The sequence below is a fragment of the Ornithorhynchus anatinus genome, chromosome 8 (genome assembly GCF_004115215.2).
Source record: "Ornithorhynchus anatinus isolate Pmale09 chromosome 8, mOrnAna1.pri.v4, whole genome shotgun sequence".
Taxonomy (NCBI): domain Eukaryota; kingdom Metazoa; phylum Chordata; class Mammalia; order Monotremata; family Ornithorhynchidae; genus Ornithorhynchus; species Ornithorhynchus anatinus.
Window position 1 is genome coordinate 14,622,184 of NC_041735.1, and position 18,660 is coordinate 14,640,843.

General features: G+C 40.1%; 1 protein-coding gene across 4 annotated transcripts in view; it reads left to right on the plus strand.

The window, feature by feature from the left end:
- The window catches only part of PHACTR3 (phosphatase and actin regulator 3), a 163,970-nt gene that overhangs the window by 108,518 nt on the left and 36,792 nt on the right, over positions 1-18,660 (plus strand). For all 4 annotated transcript variants that reach the window (XM_029070013.2, XM_029070012.2, XM_029070016.2 and 1 more), the window contains 3 exons: positions 5,286-5,483; positions 12,339-12,516; positions 13,930-14,177. In XM_029070013.2, the coding sequence (XP_028925846.1) occupies positions 5,286-5,483; positions 12,339-12,516; positions 13,930-14,177 (624 nt within the window). The remainder of the gene's footprint in view (positions 1-5,285; positions 5,484-12,338; positions 12,517-13,929; positions 14,178-18,660) is intronic.

Consider the following 18,660-nt stretch of genomic DNA (forward strand, 5'->3'; position numbering starts at 1 on the left):
CTCAGTTAGTCAATCATATTTATTGAACACTTACTGTGTGCAGAGCACTATACTAAGTGCTTGGGAGAGTAAAATATAACAGACACATTCTCTGCCAATAATGAGCTAGCTTACAGACTAAGAAGGGGAGACAGACATTAATATAAATAAAATGACTCTTATGTACACAAGTGTTGTGGGGCTGAGTGGGGGAAGAATAAAGGGAGCAAGTTAGGGTGACACAGAAGGGAGTGGGAGAAGAGAATAGGAGGGCTTAGTCAGGACAGGCCTCTGGGAGATGTGCTTTCAATAAGACTTTGAAAGTGGAAGAGTAATTGTCTGTCGCATATGAAGAGGGAGAGCCTTTCAGGCCAGAGGGCAGGACGATGGTGATAGGTCGGCGGAGAGATAGACGAGATGGAGGTACAGTGAGAAGTTTGGTACTAGAGGAGCAGAGGTGTGTGGGTTGGGTTGCAGTAGAGTGAGGTAGGAGGGGGCAACGTGATTTTCTGCTTGTGGTAATTGGTCTGGTGTTGGCTGGACACAGTAGCCACCACTGCTTAACTAGCCCCAGGAGATGAGTGTTCTTCCCTTTTTCCCCCCTTTTTGTCTTCTCATTTTTTCTATAGGATAATTCTCCACTGCTCAGAAACTCTGCCCCAGAAGTGAGGTGTTCCTTTAATAAGTGAAAACATGTATGAAATAATTCAGGTGTGTTCTTGGGCTCTATGTTAACAAAAGACCTTATATCACTGTGATGTCCTAAGAATCTATACACTATCTTGCCTCAGCGACAGTATTAGCTGCTGCAAATAGAGACAAGCTTGCAAGCCTTAAGTTTCCTGAGTTACCAGATTCTTATTGTGGATGTTTGTAAGAAGGCTTTCCTATTTCCAGAAAATTCAACTCAGTTATAGAAGCTAAAGTCTATTTTAGGCTTTAGTTTGAACTGTGTTTTTCATTTGTAGTTTTTGTCTTATTTAAGAGTGCAGATGGGAATGGCCAATGTGGCGGTGTTCCCTCAGGATCTGATGCTCTATTTACTTCCATTCCCACCCCCTCTCTGGTCCACCCAAAAGACTAGGAGTGAGGTACATTGTCTGACTGTCCCCACTACCCAGAAGACATTTAGTAGGTGTCATTTTGATTTGTCAAGTCCTTTCTCTCTATCCGTTTCTCCCTTTCTCTCTCTGACTCATATATTTGTGTATTTGATAAATATATGCATATATGATGATGGGTTCACTAGTACAGTTGCCTCCTTTTCTGTGAAGAAAACCAGGGCAGGGTAAGGAATTTATCCCTTGTCGAAGATCTGGTGGCTTAGATGCTGGAATTGGGTTGTAAGGCACTTTTTCACACCTCATCTCCAGGTCTTCTCAATGACCCTTGCATGTACTAGTTAGTAAACTTGACTAGTTGGCAGATGAGAAAGTATTTTTGCTATCTCATTTAATGCCCAGTCTGTTGAGCTACATATCCACAGCAATTAATTTTCTGTGGGAAAGTAACAGCCTGATTTTATTATGTTGAATTATAAGGGAAGTAGAATGTCCAAAAGAAAAAAATTGGAAATTTCTTCCTTGTAAAATCTTGTACTAGGTGATGGCAGCTGCTGCTTGCTAGAGCCCCAATAAAGAGGAAAATAAGCCACATCAGAGAATGCATTTTCTAGTTTTATGCTTCCATCTAATGGAAAGTAAATAAGCCCTATTTATTCTAATTGTAGAGAATGCAAATTGAAGTGTGTTCCTTTTAAAGGCACTACTTTTAATTTCCATGTTCTAGTTTTTGTTTTTTTTTAAAAAAAGACAGCGTTTGGCATACAATCCCGCTGGAAGCTGAACAGGGGTCTTCATGTTGTAGTAGAAGGGAAGTCAAGCAGATAAAACCACCATTTTTGCATGGTGCCTATGATCTCAGGCCAAATATACATTTTCTATGTAGAAGAAACTTCCCTTGAACAGTGACTTGAATGAAAAATTAAAGTGTAATCCTATGTCAAAAACCAAGAATTTCATTTAATTGTCTCTTTTGTTTAAATGCATCCCATTCTCTAAAGAATCAACAGAATCTTTCCCAGTCTGAAAAAGGTATTTAAGGAAAGAATGTGCCTTTTGGATTTTTGGATGGTAACATAAGTTGAAAATGAAGGCTAAGTAAATATAGAGAAAAGGGTGTTCATGTTTTGGACATCTTGAAAACTTTGAAGTATTATGTTAATTTACCCCCAAATTTTGGCTCACTCATAAATATCATCCATCAGGATTGGAGGAGGGTTAACATGTTATCTTCAGAATGTGTATTAAAGCTGTGCATTTTGTATAAGTGGTTATTCGCTTGTAAATGAACTTGCCTTTGATCATTTCTGTATTCTTCATTTTAAATATCTTTAACTTGGATAGCTTTTAAAAATTAAAGTAAGCCCTGAATTGGAGTGTTTTTTGTGTGTGTATGTGAGAGAGAGAGAGAGAGAGGAGAAAGAGAAACAGATGCATATTTATAAGATCTATAATTTCTCAAATGCATCTTATAAAAAGGTTGTTTCCATGGCAAAAATATTTACAGAACTTTATAGAAAGAAGTAAATATGTGAAAATATTTTATGTTTCTTTTTGTATCTACTTTTTTTTGTTTGGCCAATAATCTTTGAAGAAATATTTTGCATGTATTATATGAATTTGGATGCACTGACAGCCCAGAATCAGCCCAGAATCAGCCATGCCAGATGTGGGATAGCACCTAATTAATACAGCCATGTCTAGCTCAGCTCAGGCCAAGGTTCTATGAGGTTATTTGTGGACGGATTGCAAGAGCCCCAATAGATGGACTCTTCCCATGCGCATGAAATGTCTTGACATTGCCTCGGTTATTTCTATGGGATGCAGAAATATGTAAAATAATGGGGTTTAATAAAAATGGATAGAGAATATTCAAAATGTTTATTTGGCTCAACTGAGGGGACTATGGGAAAGACAAAATGTAGTGTAGGCCCTTATAGAGGTTCATGGTTTTACAGATGAAGATGATGATGGTATTTGGTAAGCGCTTACTATGTGCCAAGCACTGTTCTAAGTGCTGGGGTAGATACAAGGTAATTGGGTTGTTCCACGTGGGGCTCTCAGTCTTAGTTCCCATTTTACAGATTAGGTAACTGAGGCACAGAGAAGTTAAGTGACTTGCCCAAAGTCACACGGCTGACAAGTGGAGGATCCAGGATTAGAACCCGCAACCTCTGACTCCCAAGCCCAGGCTCTTTCCACTAAGCCTTGCTGCTTCTTGCTGCTTCTGATTTAGTATAAATTCAAGATAATTTATACCATTGATTGTGGTACATAATTAATCATTTGGTTGAGAAGTGCACAAAGAGGAGATGAAAGGCATTAGACAAGCAGTGTGGTTCAGTGGAAAGTGCACGGGCTTGGGAGTCAGAGATCATGGGTTCTAATCCCAGATCTGCCACTTGTCAGCTGTGTGACTTTGGGCATGTCACTTAACTTCTCTGTGCCTCAGTTACCTAATCTGTAAAATGGGGACTAAGACTGAGAGCCCCACGTGGAACAACCTGATCACCTTGTATCCCCCCAGCACTTAGAACAGTGCTTTGCACAGAGTAAGCACTTAACAAATACCATCATTATTATTATTATTATTTGCCCAAGAGTTCCCAGACACAGAAGAACAATGAATTTTCTTGAGAGTGTACAGTTCACACGTAAGCAAGATTGACAGGAACTGATGGAAGATCCTGTCTGAGATGGAAACATCTGATATCCTGAGACACAGACAGTGAAATAAAATTTAATCAAGCTGAAAGAACTCTTTGAGCTGAAGATTATGTCAAAGAAATGGAATTCAGCCAACTGAACTTCCCAATCAGCAGACTAATGGAAGGCGGAAGCACTGAAAGAAAAGGCCTTAGAGAGTAGAACAAACCACTAATTGAGCTGAATAACCAACTGGATTCTAAGACAACATATTTTATCTTCAGGAAATATGAAACATAATGAAGATATGCCAACAAAATAAAAATCCAGTGGTGGTTGCCCCAAATCAGTGTGAATAAGTATGAGCAAGTGTGTGGATGTGATTAAGTTTTTATGATTTCCCCATGCTCAGGATTTCACTTTCATGAATCAGCGAACTTGGAAAGTTAGTTGGTTATTTTGGGCATAAACAGTAAGAGTCTGGTTGTAAGAGATGTCACGTTATTGCCCTGAACCTTAATTTACAGTGCAGAATTTGTCAATTTCTGCCGTGTGGTTTGGTCAGTGACCTAACTGCAAGGGGAATGCAAACAAAATTCACCATTCCAATTGTAAATTAAAGTCCAGAGTTGAGTAAACACCACTTAGTAGTGCATTTTGGAATAGAAGATGGGAGAAAGAAAAGCTGCCTCGTACAAAATTTAAGGAAACCAACTAAGACTATATAAAATGAGAATCCGAGAACCTGTGACCCTTTACGGAAAGGTGTTGTCAGTGGAACTTTTATGTTATGTGTAGCATGGCCTACTGGAAAGAGCACAGGCCTGGGAATCAGAGGATATGAATTCTAATTCCAGCTCTACCACATGTCCGGGGTGTGACTTCAGCCAAATAATCACTTAACTTCTCTATGCCTCAGTTATCTCATCTGTAAAATGGGGATTAAGAATTTGAGTCCAGGTGAAACTGTGTCCGACCTGATTATTTCTATCTGCCTCAGTGCTTAGAAGAGTGCTTGGCACATAGCTCTCAACAAATACCGTTATTATCATTATCATTTGTATTTTTACTTGCTGGTTGGTTCTGGCTACAGAAGAATTTGATAGCTCACAGAGGGTACTGAAAGTTGGAGACTTGTAGAATAAAGTTTCCAGAGACTTCGTCATATTTTTTCATAATGATCCCAAAGTTAAAAATGATTTTGTTAAAGCAGAGATTATTTACATGGGTATATATAAGATAGATTCAGGAGGTCTTTTTTTATATGTTCTAAGATGTTATGAGTTGGTTCACAATTTGGATTCTGTTGTGAGTTTAACTACAGCATAATCCAATTGCACTTTTCAAATCCTTTCTATTCCACCAACCCCTTAACAGAAAAATAGGGGAGAATGGGTAAATGTCATTTTAAACCAATAAAATTCATTTGTCAGTTAAGGTTTAGGTGATGTTTTGTTGACACAACAACTGACCAGCCTTTTCACAATTTTCTTTTGGTGTTGGGGGAAAAAAATTAAATCCCTTTTCCTGTCTCCCTGTTGCTATAATGATTGATTTCATATTTTGTGAAATCTGTTCTTATTTCTTTCTTTTGCCCAGCCAAGATACCATCAACGTCTAGTGAAGAAGACAGCAGTCTGTCTGCTGCAGAAGAGACTGCCCAAGCCTTACTTGTTTCTGAATCCATAGATTCCCCCAGTAAACAGACGGAGAGAAACCCAGCCCAGTTTCCCAGTCCCCCGCTGCTTCCAGTTCCACCACCGAAGACAGTATCCAAGATAAATAAAAATGCAACAGGTTCGTCCGATTTTTTAATCCTTTAGTTTTTTTGGAAGACTGAATTTACTGCAAAAAGTTTACTCAATCTAATATGCTATAATACACTTTACTACATCACTTACCTTTGCAATATCTTACAACTAGAATAAGAAAATATCCTAGTTTACAGAACTAGGCCTCATAGTTCAGTGAAATGTTCATTTTAGATTGAATTTCTATGAAAATCACTTTTGGAAAAGCTACTAGGGTGTTTATGGTATATCAGTTAATAGAACTGTGGAACTAGAAGGAGCCTCCTAATGACATATAATCCCTGCCTCCCTGCAGACAGAAAAATGAAGGAAACAGCCAAGGCATCTTTTAAGAATATTACTTTTATTGTTTAAATTCTAAGTGATAAGCACTGTGCTAAGTACTGGGATAAGATGCATGGTAATCATATTGTATACAGTCCTTGTGCTGTGCAGAGCTCATAATCAAGGAGGTTAAATAAAAAGTCTAAGGACAAATACAGGTAAGTTACTGAGGCAGAATTAGAATTCAGGTCTTCTAATTCTCAGTCCCATGTTCTTTCCTGCATGGAGATTAAACAGACTCTTTTGATAGTATTAACACTGAACAGTCAAAATGTTTCCTCTTGTCTAATTTGTATTATTAGGAATTGTGATGATGATGGAAGAGAGAGACTCCAGTTGCTCCAATTTCATGAATTCAGAATTGCTATGCAATGCTACTCTTTGAGAAAAATAACATGTCTTAGAGAGTCCTTTTTTCAACTTGATATATGAAAAATTGTTCAGACCAAATTTAACTATTACTTATATTTAGTAATTATATTTGGAATTTTATCACAATTACAATCATATCTGTTCATAAGTACGTCAGCTTCAGATAATAAAATGATATGCAATTAATTAAAAGTGTTCATTGAGGACTTACTGTATGTAGAGAGCACTGTACTAAGGGCCTGAGAGAGTACAGTAAAACATGTTGGTAGACATGTTCCCTGCACACCAGGAGCTTACAGTCTAGAGGGAGAGACAGGCATTAAAATAAATTATGGGTAAGTACATAAGAGCTGTAGGACTGAGGGTGGGGTGAATATCATGTGCATAGGGGACACAGAGGGGAGTGGGGCTTAGGGAAAGCCTCTTGGAAGAGATGTGATTTTAATAAGGCTTTGAAGGTGAGGAGAGTGGTGATCTATTGTATGTGAAGGGAGAGGAAGCCCCAAGCTAGAGGGTGGATGTGGGCGAGGAGTTGGCAGCATGATAGATGAGATCGAGGGGGCATTGGAAAAATGAAGCATGTGAGTTGCGTTGTAGGGAAATGAACCAAGTGAGGTAGGAGGGCGTGAGTTGATTTAGTGCTTTAAAGTCTATGGTCAGGATTTTCTGTTTGATGTAGGGGCAGAGGGGCAAGAGAAACCAAGGTTTTGTAGTCATTTCAAGGAGAAGGAAATGGTCGACAGTGTCAAGGGCATCTGAGAGGTCAAGGAGATTTAGGATGGAGTAGAGGCCGTGGCACTCGGCAAGAAGGAGATTACTGGTGACTTTAGAACAGTTTCCATAGAGTGAAGGAGGAGGAAGAATAATAATGGTGGTATTTAAGTGCTTACTATGTTCCAGGCACTGTACTGAGCGCTGGGATCGATAGAAGCAAATCGTGTTGGTCACTTATCGGGTTGGACATACTTATATCAGGTTTGGAGATATGAAAACAATAAAACGGGTGTTTTAACCAGAGGAAAGGCCATGAGGGTAGTACAGACTCTTTAGAAACAACTCTCTCTCAAAATCTCTGGGACATCCAGTTGAGCAGTTATGAGGTAAAATATCTATTATGTACAAGTTTGCACTGTAGTGTAGGGAAGGTGTTTAATATTCATACAGTTAAAGTGAATGCATTTCTGGAGTTCAACGTGAAGTAAGTACAAACCTCTTATGGGGCAGGGAGAGGGTTAAAGGAGGCATTTCTACTGAGGGAGAGGTCAGTGATCCAAGAATAGGAGGAAAGACAGTGACATTAAGAGGTGATAAAAGAGAAGGGAAAAGAAGCCAACAGACAGGTGCCAGGAAAAAGAGAGAGAGAGGCATAAGTACACATGAACACACACCCTATTATAGGAACACTCAGACCTTTCTGGCAAAGGACAGTAGCCAACAAGTGGGCAAGGGAAAGAAATAACTGATATTGCCAATCTTCCTTTGCTACTCCCATCTCTCAGTCTTGGCTCCTTGGCAACTTCTGCCTAGTCTGGAGCTCCCCTTGTGGTTCTCTACAGTTGCCCAAATGATTCCATCACAGCTGCATCACATGCAGCTCTAATAATAATTCATAAAAATTATGGCATTTGGGAAGTGCTTACTCTATGCAGGCACTGTACTAAGTAGCGCTGGGGTAGATAAAAAATAGGTTGTACAGTCCTGACCCACATGGAGCTCACAATCTAAGTAGGGGGGAGAGCCGGTATTGACTCCCCATTTCAGAGATGAAGAAACTGAGGCACGGAGAGATTAAGTGACTGCCAAAAATCACACAGAAGGTAAGTGGCAGAGCTAGGATTAGAACCCTATAGGCTGTAAGATCACCGTGGGCAGGAAATGTGTCTGTTTATTGTTATATAGTATTCTCCCAAATCCTTACTCCAGTGCTCTGCACACGATGAACGCTTAATAAAAAATTTGGAATGAATGAATGAATGAACCCAGGTCTTCTGACTCTCAGGCCTGTGCTCCTTCCACAAGGCCCCACTACTTTTCAATTCTGGTTGTGCTGTATGCCTTTAGGGAATAATATGCAAAGTGGCCGGAGGCAGTGATGGAGGCGGACAGTACAAGACACCGCCTTCATTTATCTGCTACTACTGTTCCCATGGGCTTAATTCCACCACCTTGGCTACTCCCGGCCACACCTGGCCCCATCAGCCATTATCTGATGGTGAACCAGGTACTCAAAGTTCATATCTACTGACGCTATTGTATTATCTCTACTGCTTAGTACAGGACTCTCCTCAGAGAAAGCATCCAGTAAATAATTTTGTCCGATGACTGCCTTCCTGTTCATGTTTCATAAAAATGCTTTCTTCAAATTTCCTCTTCCTCTCATTATATGTAACAAATAATCTAAACTCTTCAATTTATTACTCCCTGTTCTTTGTGTTTTTACATCATTTCGGTGCCTCGGTTATCCTCTTTTATTTTTAGCCCATTTAATTTTTGATCTTCCAACTTCTCAGTTTCTCTTCTCATAATTTAAAGATTAAAAAAAGACCGAAAAAAGTTCATTTATCTGTTAGTCTTCATGCATTTTTTCGTGGAGGCTTAATTCAAGCTTAAAAGTTATCACCTGAGCAATTTGTTACAATTTGACATTTTAAATGTTTAACCATTACTTCAACAAGTTTCTCAATAACATGAAAGCACCAAGCATTAAGCCAATGTGACTTTTCTGATATCACGTTTTAATTTGGGAATAGGATTTATAATGTGCTCTGCACACAATAAATATCATACCTAATAAATATTTTACTCTCCCAAGTGCTTAGTACAGCACTTTGCACTCAATAAATACAATTGAATGAAGGAATAAGGCTTCTATAAATATGAAAGAGTGAATGAATAAATACAACCGATGGACTGACGGGTCACGTTAAGGTTTGTCTTAGTTATTTGGATTTCTTAGTTTAATGAGAATTAACAGGACCTGAACATGAAGGTCAGTAGCAATTATGCTTCAAGGAGACCTGAACATATTTGTTTAGCCCATAGCATCTCTTCCTGCCTTCAAGACATCTCTACTTCAATGTCTTTCCGTCACCTCAATCTTAACATGTCCGAAACAGAGCTCCTTATCTTTCCACCCAAACCCTATCCTCGCCTCTGTCTTTCCCATCACTGTAGATGGCATCACCATCCTTCCTGTCTCGCGAGCCCTTAACCGTGTCGTTATCCTTGATTCCCCTCTCTCAATTAACCCACATATTCAATTCATCACTAAATCCCGTCGTTCCCACTTTCACAACATCGTGAAAATCTGCCCTTTCCTCTCTGTCCAAGCTGCTAAAACGTTAATTCAATCATTCATTCTATCCTGCCTGGATTACTGCACCGGCCTCCTTGCTGACCTTCCAGGCTCCCGTCTCTCCCCACTCCAGTCAATACTTCACTCTGCTGCCCAGATCATTTTTCTTCAAAAATGTTCTTCAGGACATGCCACCCCCTTCCTCAAAAAACTCCAGTAGTTGGTCATCGACCTCCACATCAAACAAAAACTCATCATTGGCTTTAAAGCACTCCACCACCTTGTCCCCTCCTGCCTCACCTCGCTTCTCTCCTTCTACAACCCAAGCCACACACTTCGCTCCTCTGGTGCTAACCTTCTCACGGTGCCTTGATCTCGCCTGTCTTACCGCCGACCCCTCGACACATCCTGCCTCTGGTCTGAATGCTCTCCCTCCTCAAATTCGACAGACAATTACTCTACCCCCATTCAAACCTTATTGAAGGCGCATCTCCTCTAAGAGGCCTTCCCACACTAAACCTCACTTTTCCTCATCTCCCACTCCCTTCTGCATCACCCTGACTTGCTCCTTTTGCTCTTCTGAGCTCCTGACCCCACAGCACTTGCGTACATATCTATGATTTTATTTAATTGTATTGATGCCTCTCTCACCCAGCTCTAGACTATAAGCTTGCTGTGGGCAGGGAATGGAACTGTTTATGGTTGTATTGTACTCTCCCAAGTGCTGAGTAAAGTGCTTTGCACAAAGTAAGTGCTCGATAAATATGATGGAATGAAGAATGAATGGTGGGTACCAAGCTAATTTTTAAAAGGAACGGAAAGAAGACTTCAGAACAGTTGCTGCTACTTCACAACACTAGATGGCACTAGTGGAAAAAATAAGTAAAATTTATCTTTATACAACCAATCAAAATTTCAAGACTCTTCAAGACACTTCTACCTACACACCAATCCCAAAGGTGAAAAGGAAAATTCTTAAATCTTTTGGTGCTCACTTATTTCAAGATACCGGCCCTGCTTTCAGTTCAGTGGAAAGAGCATGGCACTGCGAATGAAGAGACCTGGGTTTCAGTCCTGGCTCTGCAGACTGGCATGAAGGTTTATAATAATAATGATGGTAATAGTAATAATAATCATGATGATGATATTTGTTAAGTGCTTACTATGTGCAAAGCACTGTTCTAAGCTCTGGGGGGGATACAAGGTGATCAGGTTGTCCCATGTGGGGCTCACAGTCTTAATCCCCATTTTACAGATGAGGTAACTGAGGCACAGAGAAGTTAAGTGACTTGCCCAAGGTCACACAGCTGACAAGCGGCGGAGTCGGGATTAGAACCCATGATCTCTGACTCCCAAGCCCGGGCTCTTTTCCACTGTTACGCTGCTTCGGTTTATGACCGAACGACTGCCTAAGACAATTTGCAAGGTGGACAGGCCGAGCAGTAATTCTGAAAAATAGCTAGCTAGTGTGCAGGTGAAGATAGCAATGGCTACTAAAGCAACAGCATGTTCAATTATGCACAGAATGCTGTGGTCAGTTCAGTGTGTATAGTTTCTGCACATAAAGATCCTCTATGGGTACTGTACAATGTACTCGGAACCTCTAAACCTCTACTCACTCTGTTGGACTCCATGAACCAATGGGAACACCACAAGCAAGGCTTTTTTTGTAGTATTTACGTGCTTACTATTTTTCAGGCATTATACTAAGTGCTGGGGTAGATGCAAGCTAAACAGATGGGACACAGTCCATCTCCATCACAGAGTTTCCACGATTAATCCCCATTTTACAGATGAGATAGTGTGGCCCAGAGAAGTTAAGTCACACGCCCGAGGTCACACAGCAGACAAGTGTTGGAGCCTGGATTAGAACCCGGGTCCTTCTGCTCTGTCCACTAGGATGAGAGAGTACAAGAATGGCTGCACAAACCACCGTCACTCTATTCAAGACTTTCACATGGGCATTTGGTACTGAAGCCTCAGCACCAGTGCTCATCTGTGGTTCTCCCTAGAAAATCCATCATCTTAATTTCAAGATGGAAATTAAGTGGTCACGGTGCCACCTAATCAAGGCTACATCAAATTATTCATCTCAGAGGGCCTGGCTAAGTGCTGGTGCTGTGGAGTCGTTCAGAACAAAGCAAGAACTAGATCTCTTTCTGTCCAAATCTCCTAAAATCCAAAACCTTCAAAATCTCCACTCATCTCAGAAGTGATAATTTCTTATGAATACATAATTGTATCCTCTTTCCTCTTTCTTATTGCAGAATGGCCATTTATTTCCCACACAACTGAGAAAATGCAGTCCCCAAATATTTCCTGATGGAATAACATCGAATGCAAAGGGATGAGAGAGGCGTTCAGAGGAAAGAAGAGGTAATGCCGAATAGCGAAAGCCATTCCATCCCCGAGATGGGAGAGGGAAGAGAAGACATTCTGAGTGAGAAAGTCAGACAGTCAGTGGCACTCAGTAAATTTGAGCACAGCCGATAGACTAACTCTTCTCTTCCCTCTTCTTTCGTGGAGATGATTTGACTTTACTGCATCCACCCCTTCTTTCCTCTGACTTTATCTCTCTTCCCCTAATGAAGTCCTCTTCCATCGGGAAAGTTTTGGCAGTGAAGTAGAAGCTAGAACCAGTCACCTTCATCAACATCTCTTGGTGCAAGTGTTTCTGAAGTAAAATCAGTTTGAACCTACCTTCGCCAACTATCAGAGAAGTCCTTGCATGCTGGTGTTTTTCTCTGCTTACTTTTGCAGCAGGGAGTGATGTAGATGACCCAGGATTGAGATCCCCTCCTTCCACAATCCTGAAGAATTATGTTTTTGTTGGTTCCTCCCAAATCTCAGGACAAGCCACCGCCCTCTTCCAGGCCTCTGGCCAGAAAGGCTCCGACTCCCATGTTCGAGGACAGCACTCCACGCCCACTGGCTCCCCTCATCTTGCTGCTGTCCACATGCCTTTACCTCCAAGCCGAGTCATTGAAGAACTCCACAGGGCTCTGGCAACAAAACACCGGCAGGATAGGTAAATATTAGCACCTCTGGCCGTGAGGATCCAGGCTTCTTCCATTTGTGTTTTTGTTGAGTTTCAAAATCCGAAAAAGTAGGCTGCATGAGTATTTAAATATATGTACCCTCCAAAACATTTTTCTTAAGGCGGAGGAATCTGCTATAAGAGCATTATCGTGTTCCTGTTTGTGTTTTGCATGGAAAAACTCAAGGATTCATTTCATTGTATATGGTTGATCATCTAAAATCCAGGATGTAACTTTTAACAACAACAACAATCATCATAATAATAATAATTCTGGTATTTGTTAAGCTCTTATGCTAACAAGCACTGTACTAAGGACTGGGTAGAGACAAGGTCATTCGGTCAGACACAGTCTCTGTCCCACGTGGATGTTACAGTCTAAGTAGGAGGATGAATAGGTATTGAATTCCCATTTTACAGATGAGGAGACTGAGGCATAGAGAAGTTAAGGGACTTACTTGTCCAAGGTTACCAAGAAGACAAGTGGTAGAGCCACCCAAGTCCTCTGACTCCTAGGCCAATGCTCTTTTTACATTGCTCTTTTCCCAGTAGAGGACCAGTCGACTAACTCTATTATACTCTCCTAAGCACTTGTCATTTTTTATCTGCACAGACTAAGGGCTCAGTAAATATCAATCAGTGATATTTGTTGAGCCACTTACTAAGTGCAAAAATGAGATGCTCTGACACTTGGGTCCAGTGTCTTTGCTCCTGCTCCTAGTCTGATGAGTAGAACATTTTTCCAAAGAGAGAGAAATCAGAAAGTTACCCTGATTCTATCAGAGTAACCCTGTTGATCACCTTCTTATTCCTCTTCATAAGGGCTGGTGATGATTTTACTATTCCTCATCTACATGGGAGAGGAAAATTAAGTGTACTATTGATTGATAATAGACCGTTGGTCTATTATCAATCTATAATAGAAATATTTCACTTGGGATGTTTTATTCAGTCTTTGCAAATTTTTGCTGTGTTAATAATAATAATAATAATAATGATAACAATGTTGGTATTTGTTAAGCATGTACTATGTGCCAGACACTGTTTTAAGTGCTGGGATAGATACAAGCAAATCAAGGTGTGCACAGTCCCCATCCCATGTTGGACTCAGTCTCAATCCCCATTTTACAGGTGAGGTAATTGAGGCACAGAGAAGTTCAATGGCTTCCCACAAAGCAGACAAGTGGCAGAGCCAGGATTAGAACCCAGGTTCTTATTCCCTGGCCCGTGCTCTATCCACTATGCCATGCTGCTTCCCTAAACCTCGAAGAGAAACGCAATCATATTCTTTGAAAATCTTACTGTGCTGCTTATACAGTTGATTTTTTTCCCTAGCATTACATTTAGATAGTGTTTTAAAAGTTATAGGTTGGAGTATAACTCAAACATATCTTCCACCCTTAGCTTTCAAGGAAGAGAAAGCAAGGGATCTCCAAAGAAAAGGGTAGATGTTCGTCCATCCAGAACTTCCAGCATTGAACGAAACAGAGAAAAAGAGAACTCATTGAGCTTCGATGGGGAGTCAGAGAATAAAAGGAACTCAGTGAAGGAGTCTGATGAAAATAAAGAAAATATGATCATGGATTCAGAAATCAAGGATGACACGATTTTATATCAGGATGAAGAAGCTTTGAATGATTCCATTATCTCTGGTAAGGCATATATACTGCTCTTTGGCAGGGTGCAAGAGCCATTTGGGGAATCTTATTCTTCTTACTCTATATGTGAAATGTTGGCCAGTGCAGAAGTCACCCAGCTGTCTTTCCAGCCATACCCAATAGCATCATCTTTGAACAAGAAAAAATTGCCACGTTCAGGATGAATTCCTTTGGGAAATACTGGAGCAGATTTCTTCCTCGGTCAGTAGAGGAGATTAAGAAGAACAGTGGCATGTCTTTAAAGGCAAATTTAATGGTTGAAAAATATATGTATTTTTTCTTTAGATCAATGGTCATCACATCTGACTCTACCCCTAATAATGTGGGTACTGTTTGTTGCAGTTATGTAAGGAAGGACTCTTAAGGGTTAGGTAAACTCATGCAGACAGGAGAGTATTGCCATGAGACTACATAGTTCCTAAAAATGCCTCCTGAATGGCCTAGGAGTCCCACAAGTTGCATTTGCTGCCTGTAGAGTGAGTGCCTCCGGTTAGGAGTGCCTCTCACAAAACCTATCACTATTTTCTTCGACCTTGCAGACTGCTCTGAAACCCTTCAGTGGCAACTGGATTTTTCCTGCACCGCACAGTCCCCGTTAATGAGACTTGACTCATAAAAACGTGAAGAAAATATTAAACTTTGAGAAAAAAATTGTCTTTCAAAGATCCTGGCATGCAGGTTGACCAAGACAAGGCGTGCCTGTCAAATAATAATAATAATACAATAATAATATAAATGCTTTCTCAGTGCCAAGCAGTGGAATAGGCAAAGGATAACCAGCTCTGGTTTGGTCCCTGCCCCACATGGATCTCGCCGTCTAAGCAGGAGGGAGCCTAGACCCATTATGCCTGAAAATTTGCATTCTTTCAGTCATTCAATCAATGGTATTCATTCAGCACTTGCTTTGTGCAGGACACTGTACTGAACACTTGGGAGAGTACAGTACAATTGGTAGGTATGATCCCTGCTCTCAAGGAACTTACAGTCTAATGGGGGAGACAGTAAAATAAATTTCATGTAGGGTAAGCAAGTGAATATAGTATATAATGTAAGTATTGTGGGGGCTGGGGATAAGTGCTGGAGTTACCAAAATGCATGGGAGGGAAAATAGGGTGGAGGGATGAGCTTTTAGGAAGGTTTCCTGGAAGAGGTATGTTTCAGTAGGGCTTTGAAGATGGGGAGAGTGCTTATAAGGTGAGGGAGTTACAGGGTGGGAGATATGATCAAGGGCGGACGGCAGGTGGGCAAGAGCGAAGAACAGTTAGTTCACACTACACTCTGAACATATGAGGGACGATCTCTCATAAAGGGGTGCTAGAAATATTTTGCTAGTGCTACTTTTGCAGGTGCGGTGTCATTTTTCTGTTATGGAAGTAAGATCATTCAAGCCAGCTGTGTTTAAAAACTGCCAAGCCAGAAATCTGCTTACTGGTTATTTAAAAATATGTCTTCTTTTTATTTCATCAAAGCTTCCTTTTTGATTTAAGCTCTTCCTGGTAATTGAGGATTACACAGATTTGGAAAGTCTGATTAATTGTCATAATAGGATTCACAATGTCCCTCCAGCCTAAATGAGGAGCGTTTGTTCTATTCATGGAAGAATAATCAATATGCTCGCATAATTAGACATAATTTTATTATACATTTAATGGAAAAACAAGCAGAAGGGCCAATGAACTGTTATGCTGTCCAGTCTCTGAGAAATGCAAACAGAACTCCTTGTACTAGAGAAAATACATTTGAAAATGATATTAGTTATTAATATTTTTTATGGTATTAACTGCTTACTATGTACCAGACACTGTTCTCAGCACTGGGATAGATACAATATAATCAGATTGGACCTAGTCCATGGCCCACATGGGGGTCCCAGTCTTAATCCCCATTTCACAGATGAGGAAACTGTGGCACAAAGAAGTTGTGACTTGTTCAAGGTCACACAGAAGTCAAATGGTAGAGCTGGGATTAGAACTCAAATCCTCTGATTTCCAGGCCCATTCTTTATCGGTTAGACCATGCTGCTTCCCCTAATTCTTAAATTTTATATCTGTGGGTAGCTAACTTTCCCAGAATATATGTAGAAAATTGTCTCTTATAAGAGACACTACAGAAAGTTCATCCACTGATAAAGACTCTGTTAAAAGCTTAAAATAATTCTCACTTGATATTAAAGAATTTGGCTCTAGGGGTTATAAATTGTAACATTGATATTCCTAATCTAGAAAAAAAAATTGCAACCACAAAGGATATATTTTTCCACTCTGTAAACTAAGGGCCATTGGAGATGACTCAGATTCCTGGACCTCCAAATCCAAGGTCATTTCCTATGGGATGGGTAGACGTTTAGGTCAGAAATATAATGCCAATGAGATGGACAAAACAAAAGGAGTTGACTAAGGGAGTAGCTAATAAAGAGGAAAAATAGAGGGTTTTTCAGGTAGTGATTGAGGCACTTAGTGGTTAGCATCAAGGATGAAGTTCCCAGGCATAACATTTAGTATTTCAAGGAAGACCCCAATTCCAAGGTGGAGATCTCTTGTGCGTTACTTAAATATTCTGGAAATGAGATGTTTTTAGTTTTGACACTTGGGGGCAGTGCCTGAACTCATGCTCCTTGATTGATCAATAAATGGTATTTATTGAGCACTGTGTGCAAAGCACTGTAATAGAACTTGACAAAAGAGTTGTCAATATATGAGAGTTGTTATACGCTCTCACCTCACAGGGACTTAACTGTCTAGTGTGGGACACGGTCATTAAAATAAATCACTATTAGGTAGAAGCAGCAGCATTCAAGGATACGTGCATAAGTGTTTTGGGGCCGGGGGTGAAGTGATAAATAGAATATTTTTCCAAAGAGATAGAGAAATCTTAATGTTAAGTTTAGGGTTAACCTTAATGTTAAGGTCAACAGGTTAAGTCTGTTGACCCCCTTGGAGAATTTCACATTCCTCAACAATGTAAAAGTTGTAGTTATTTTACCATTCCTTTTTGACATAGTAGAGGCAAAAAAAAAAAGCAAATGCTTTGTTATAATAATAATGGTAGTGGTATTTGTTAACACTTACTATGTGATGAGCTCTGCAGTAAGCACTGAGGTAGATCCAAGAGAATCAGGTCCCACATGGGAGAATGGATTAATGAATCCCATTTTGCAGATGAGGGAGCTGAGGCACAGAGAAGTTAAGGGACTTGTCCAAGATCATCCATCTGATATGGGGCAGAGTTGGGATTGGAACCCAGAACTTTGACTCCCAGGCCCATGCTCTTTCCGGTAGGCCACCCTGCTCTTTTGTATGATGAGGGGAGGGGGTATGTGAAATAACTTAGGGCAGAATCCCACTCTCGTTAATTTGTTATTGATCCCTGCCTCACCCACTTGCTCATTTCCAAGAGGGCAACTTTACAACTGTTGCCTTCTCATTTGTTCTTAAGTCAGTCAGTAGTATTTATAGATCACTTACTATGTGAAGAGCCCTTTTCTAAGCACTTAACCCTGTGCCATGTAGGGCAAACCTAATGCTGCTTCCTAACCCTTGGAGCCAATATGCCTTGTGAGATCACTGTCTAATTTTACGGTGTCAAAAACAAAGATGAATCCACTCAGAGAGGAGAGTTTGGTAATTGAAGTGATAGACTGGAAATAAAATTCTAATGAAAATGGTGAAAATAAAAGCTTTGCAGTAAATGTTTTTGTAAAAAGTAATACACAGTGTTTTATATATTTGCTGTGTTTTGGATTTATTGAAATCCATGGGTTGGCGATATGTGGGATGCTTTGAACTTATTTTATTTAGTGAAAGTGGGAATCATTTGGTAAAATCAGCCTTAAGAAAGACTATGGGTTAGATGACCTAATTCTACATATATTTCCATCTTATTATAATTAATTTGATAGTACCTGTGCATTAGACATCAGAGATCCATAGATCACACTAGAATTACCATTGAAATAGTGTCTGTCAGAAGTAAGATAATTCAAGATGAAAATGGACTGACTCGCCATCAATCATGCCTCCCCTAGGAACAAATGAACTTTCACAGAGGAAATAGCAGAAAATAAGTGAAGGCTTTTGGAAGTCAGTGAAGGATAATAAAATTGAAGCAGGTGGCTTTTAAAAAACCTGCCATTACAAAAGCCTAGTTATTTTCCTAGCAATTTTTCTACTCATTTTGTGATTTTTAGGCAAGCCTCTTACCTTTCAGTGCCTCATTATTTTCTTCAACTGTAAAATGGGACAGAAGCTCTGACTTCCCCCTAGATGATGGGAATATTATAAGGATGAAAGCGATGATATATGGAAATTTATTAAAGGAGTCTTTCCATATTCAAATATTGAATAGTTTTACTTTATAGATGTTTTGTCCATTTAGGCTTTTTTTAATTAACCAGGTTTTATGCCCAACAATAGTTGTCACAGTCTAACACACCAACCTGCTGAATAGATAACAGTTTTGATTTTGATGCCCAGGAAAT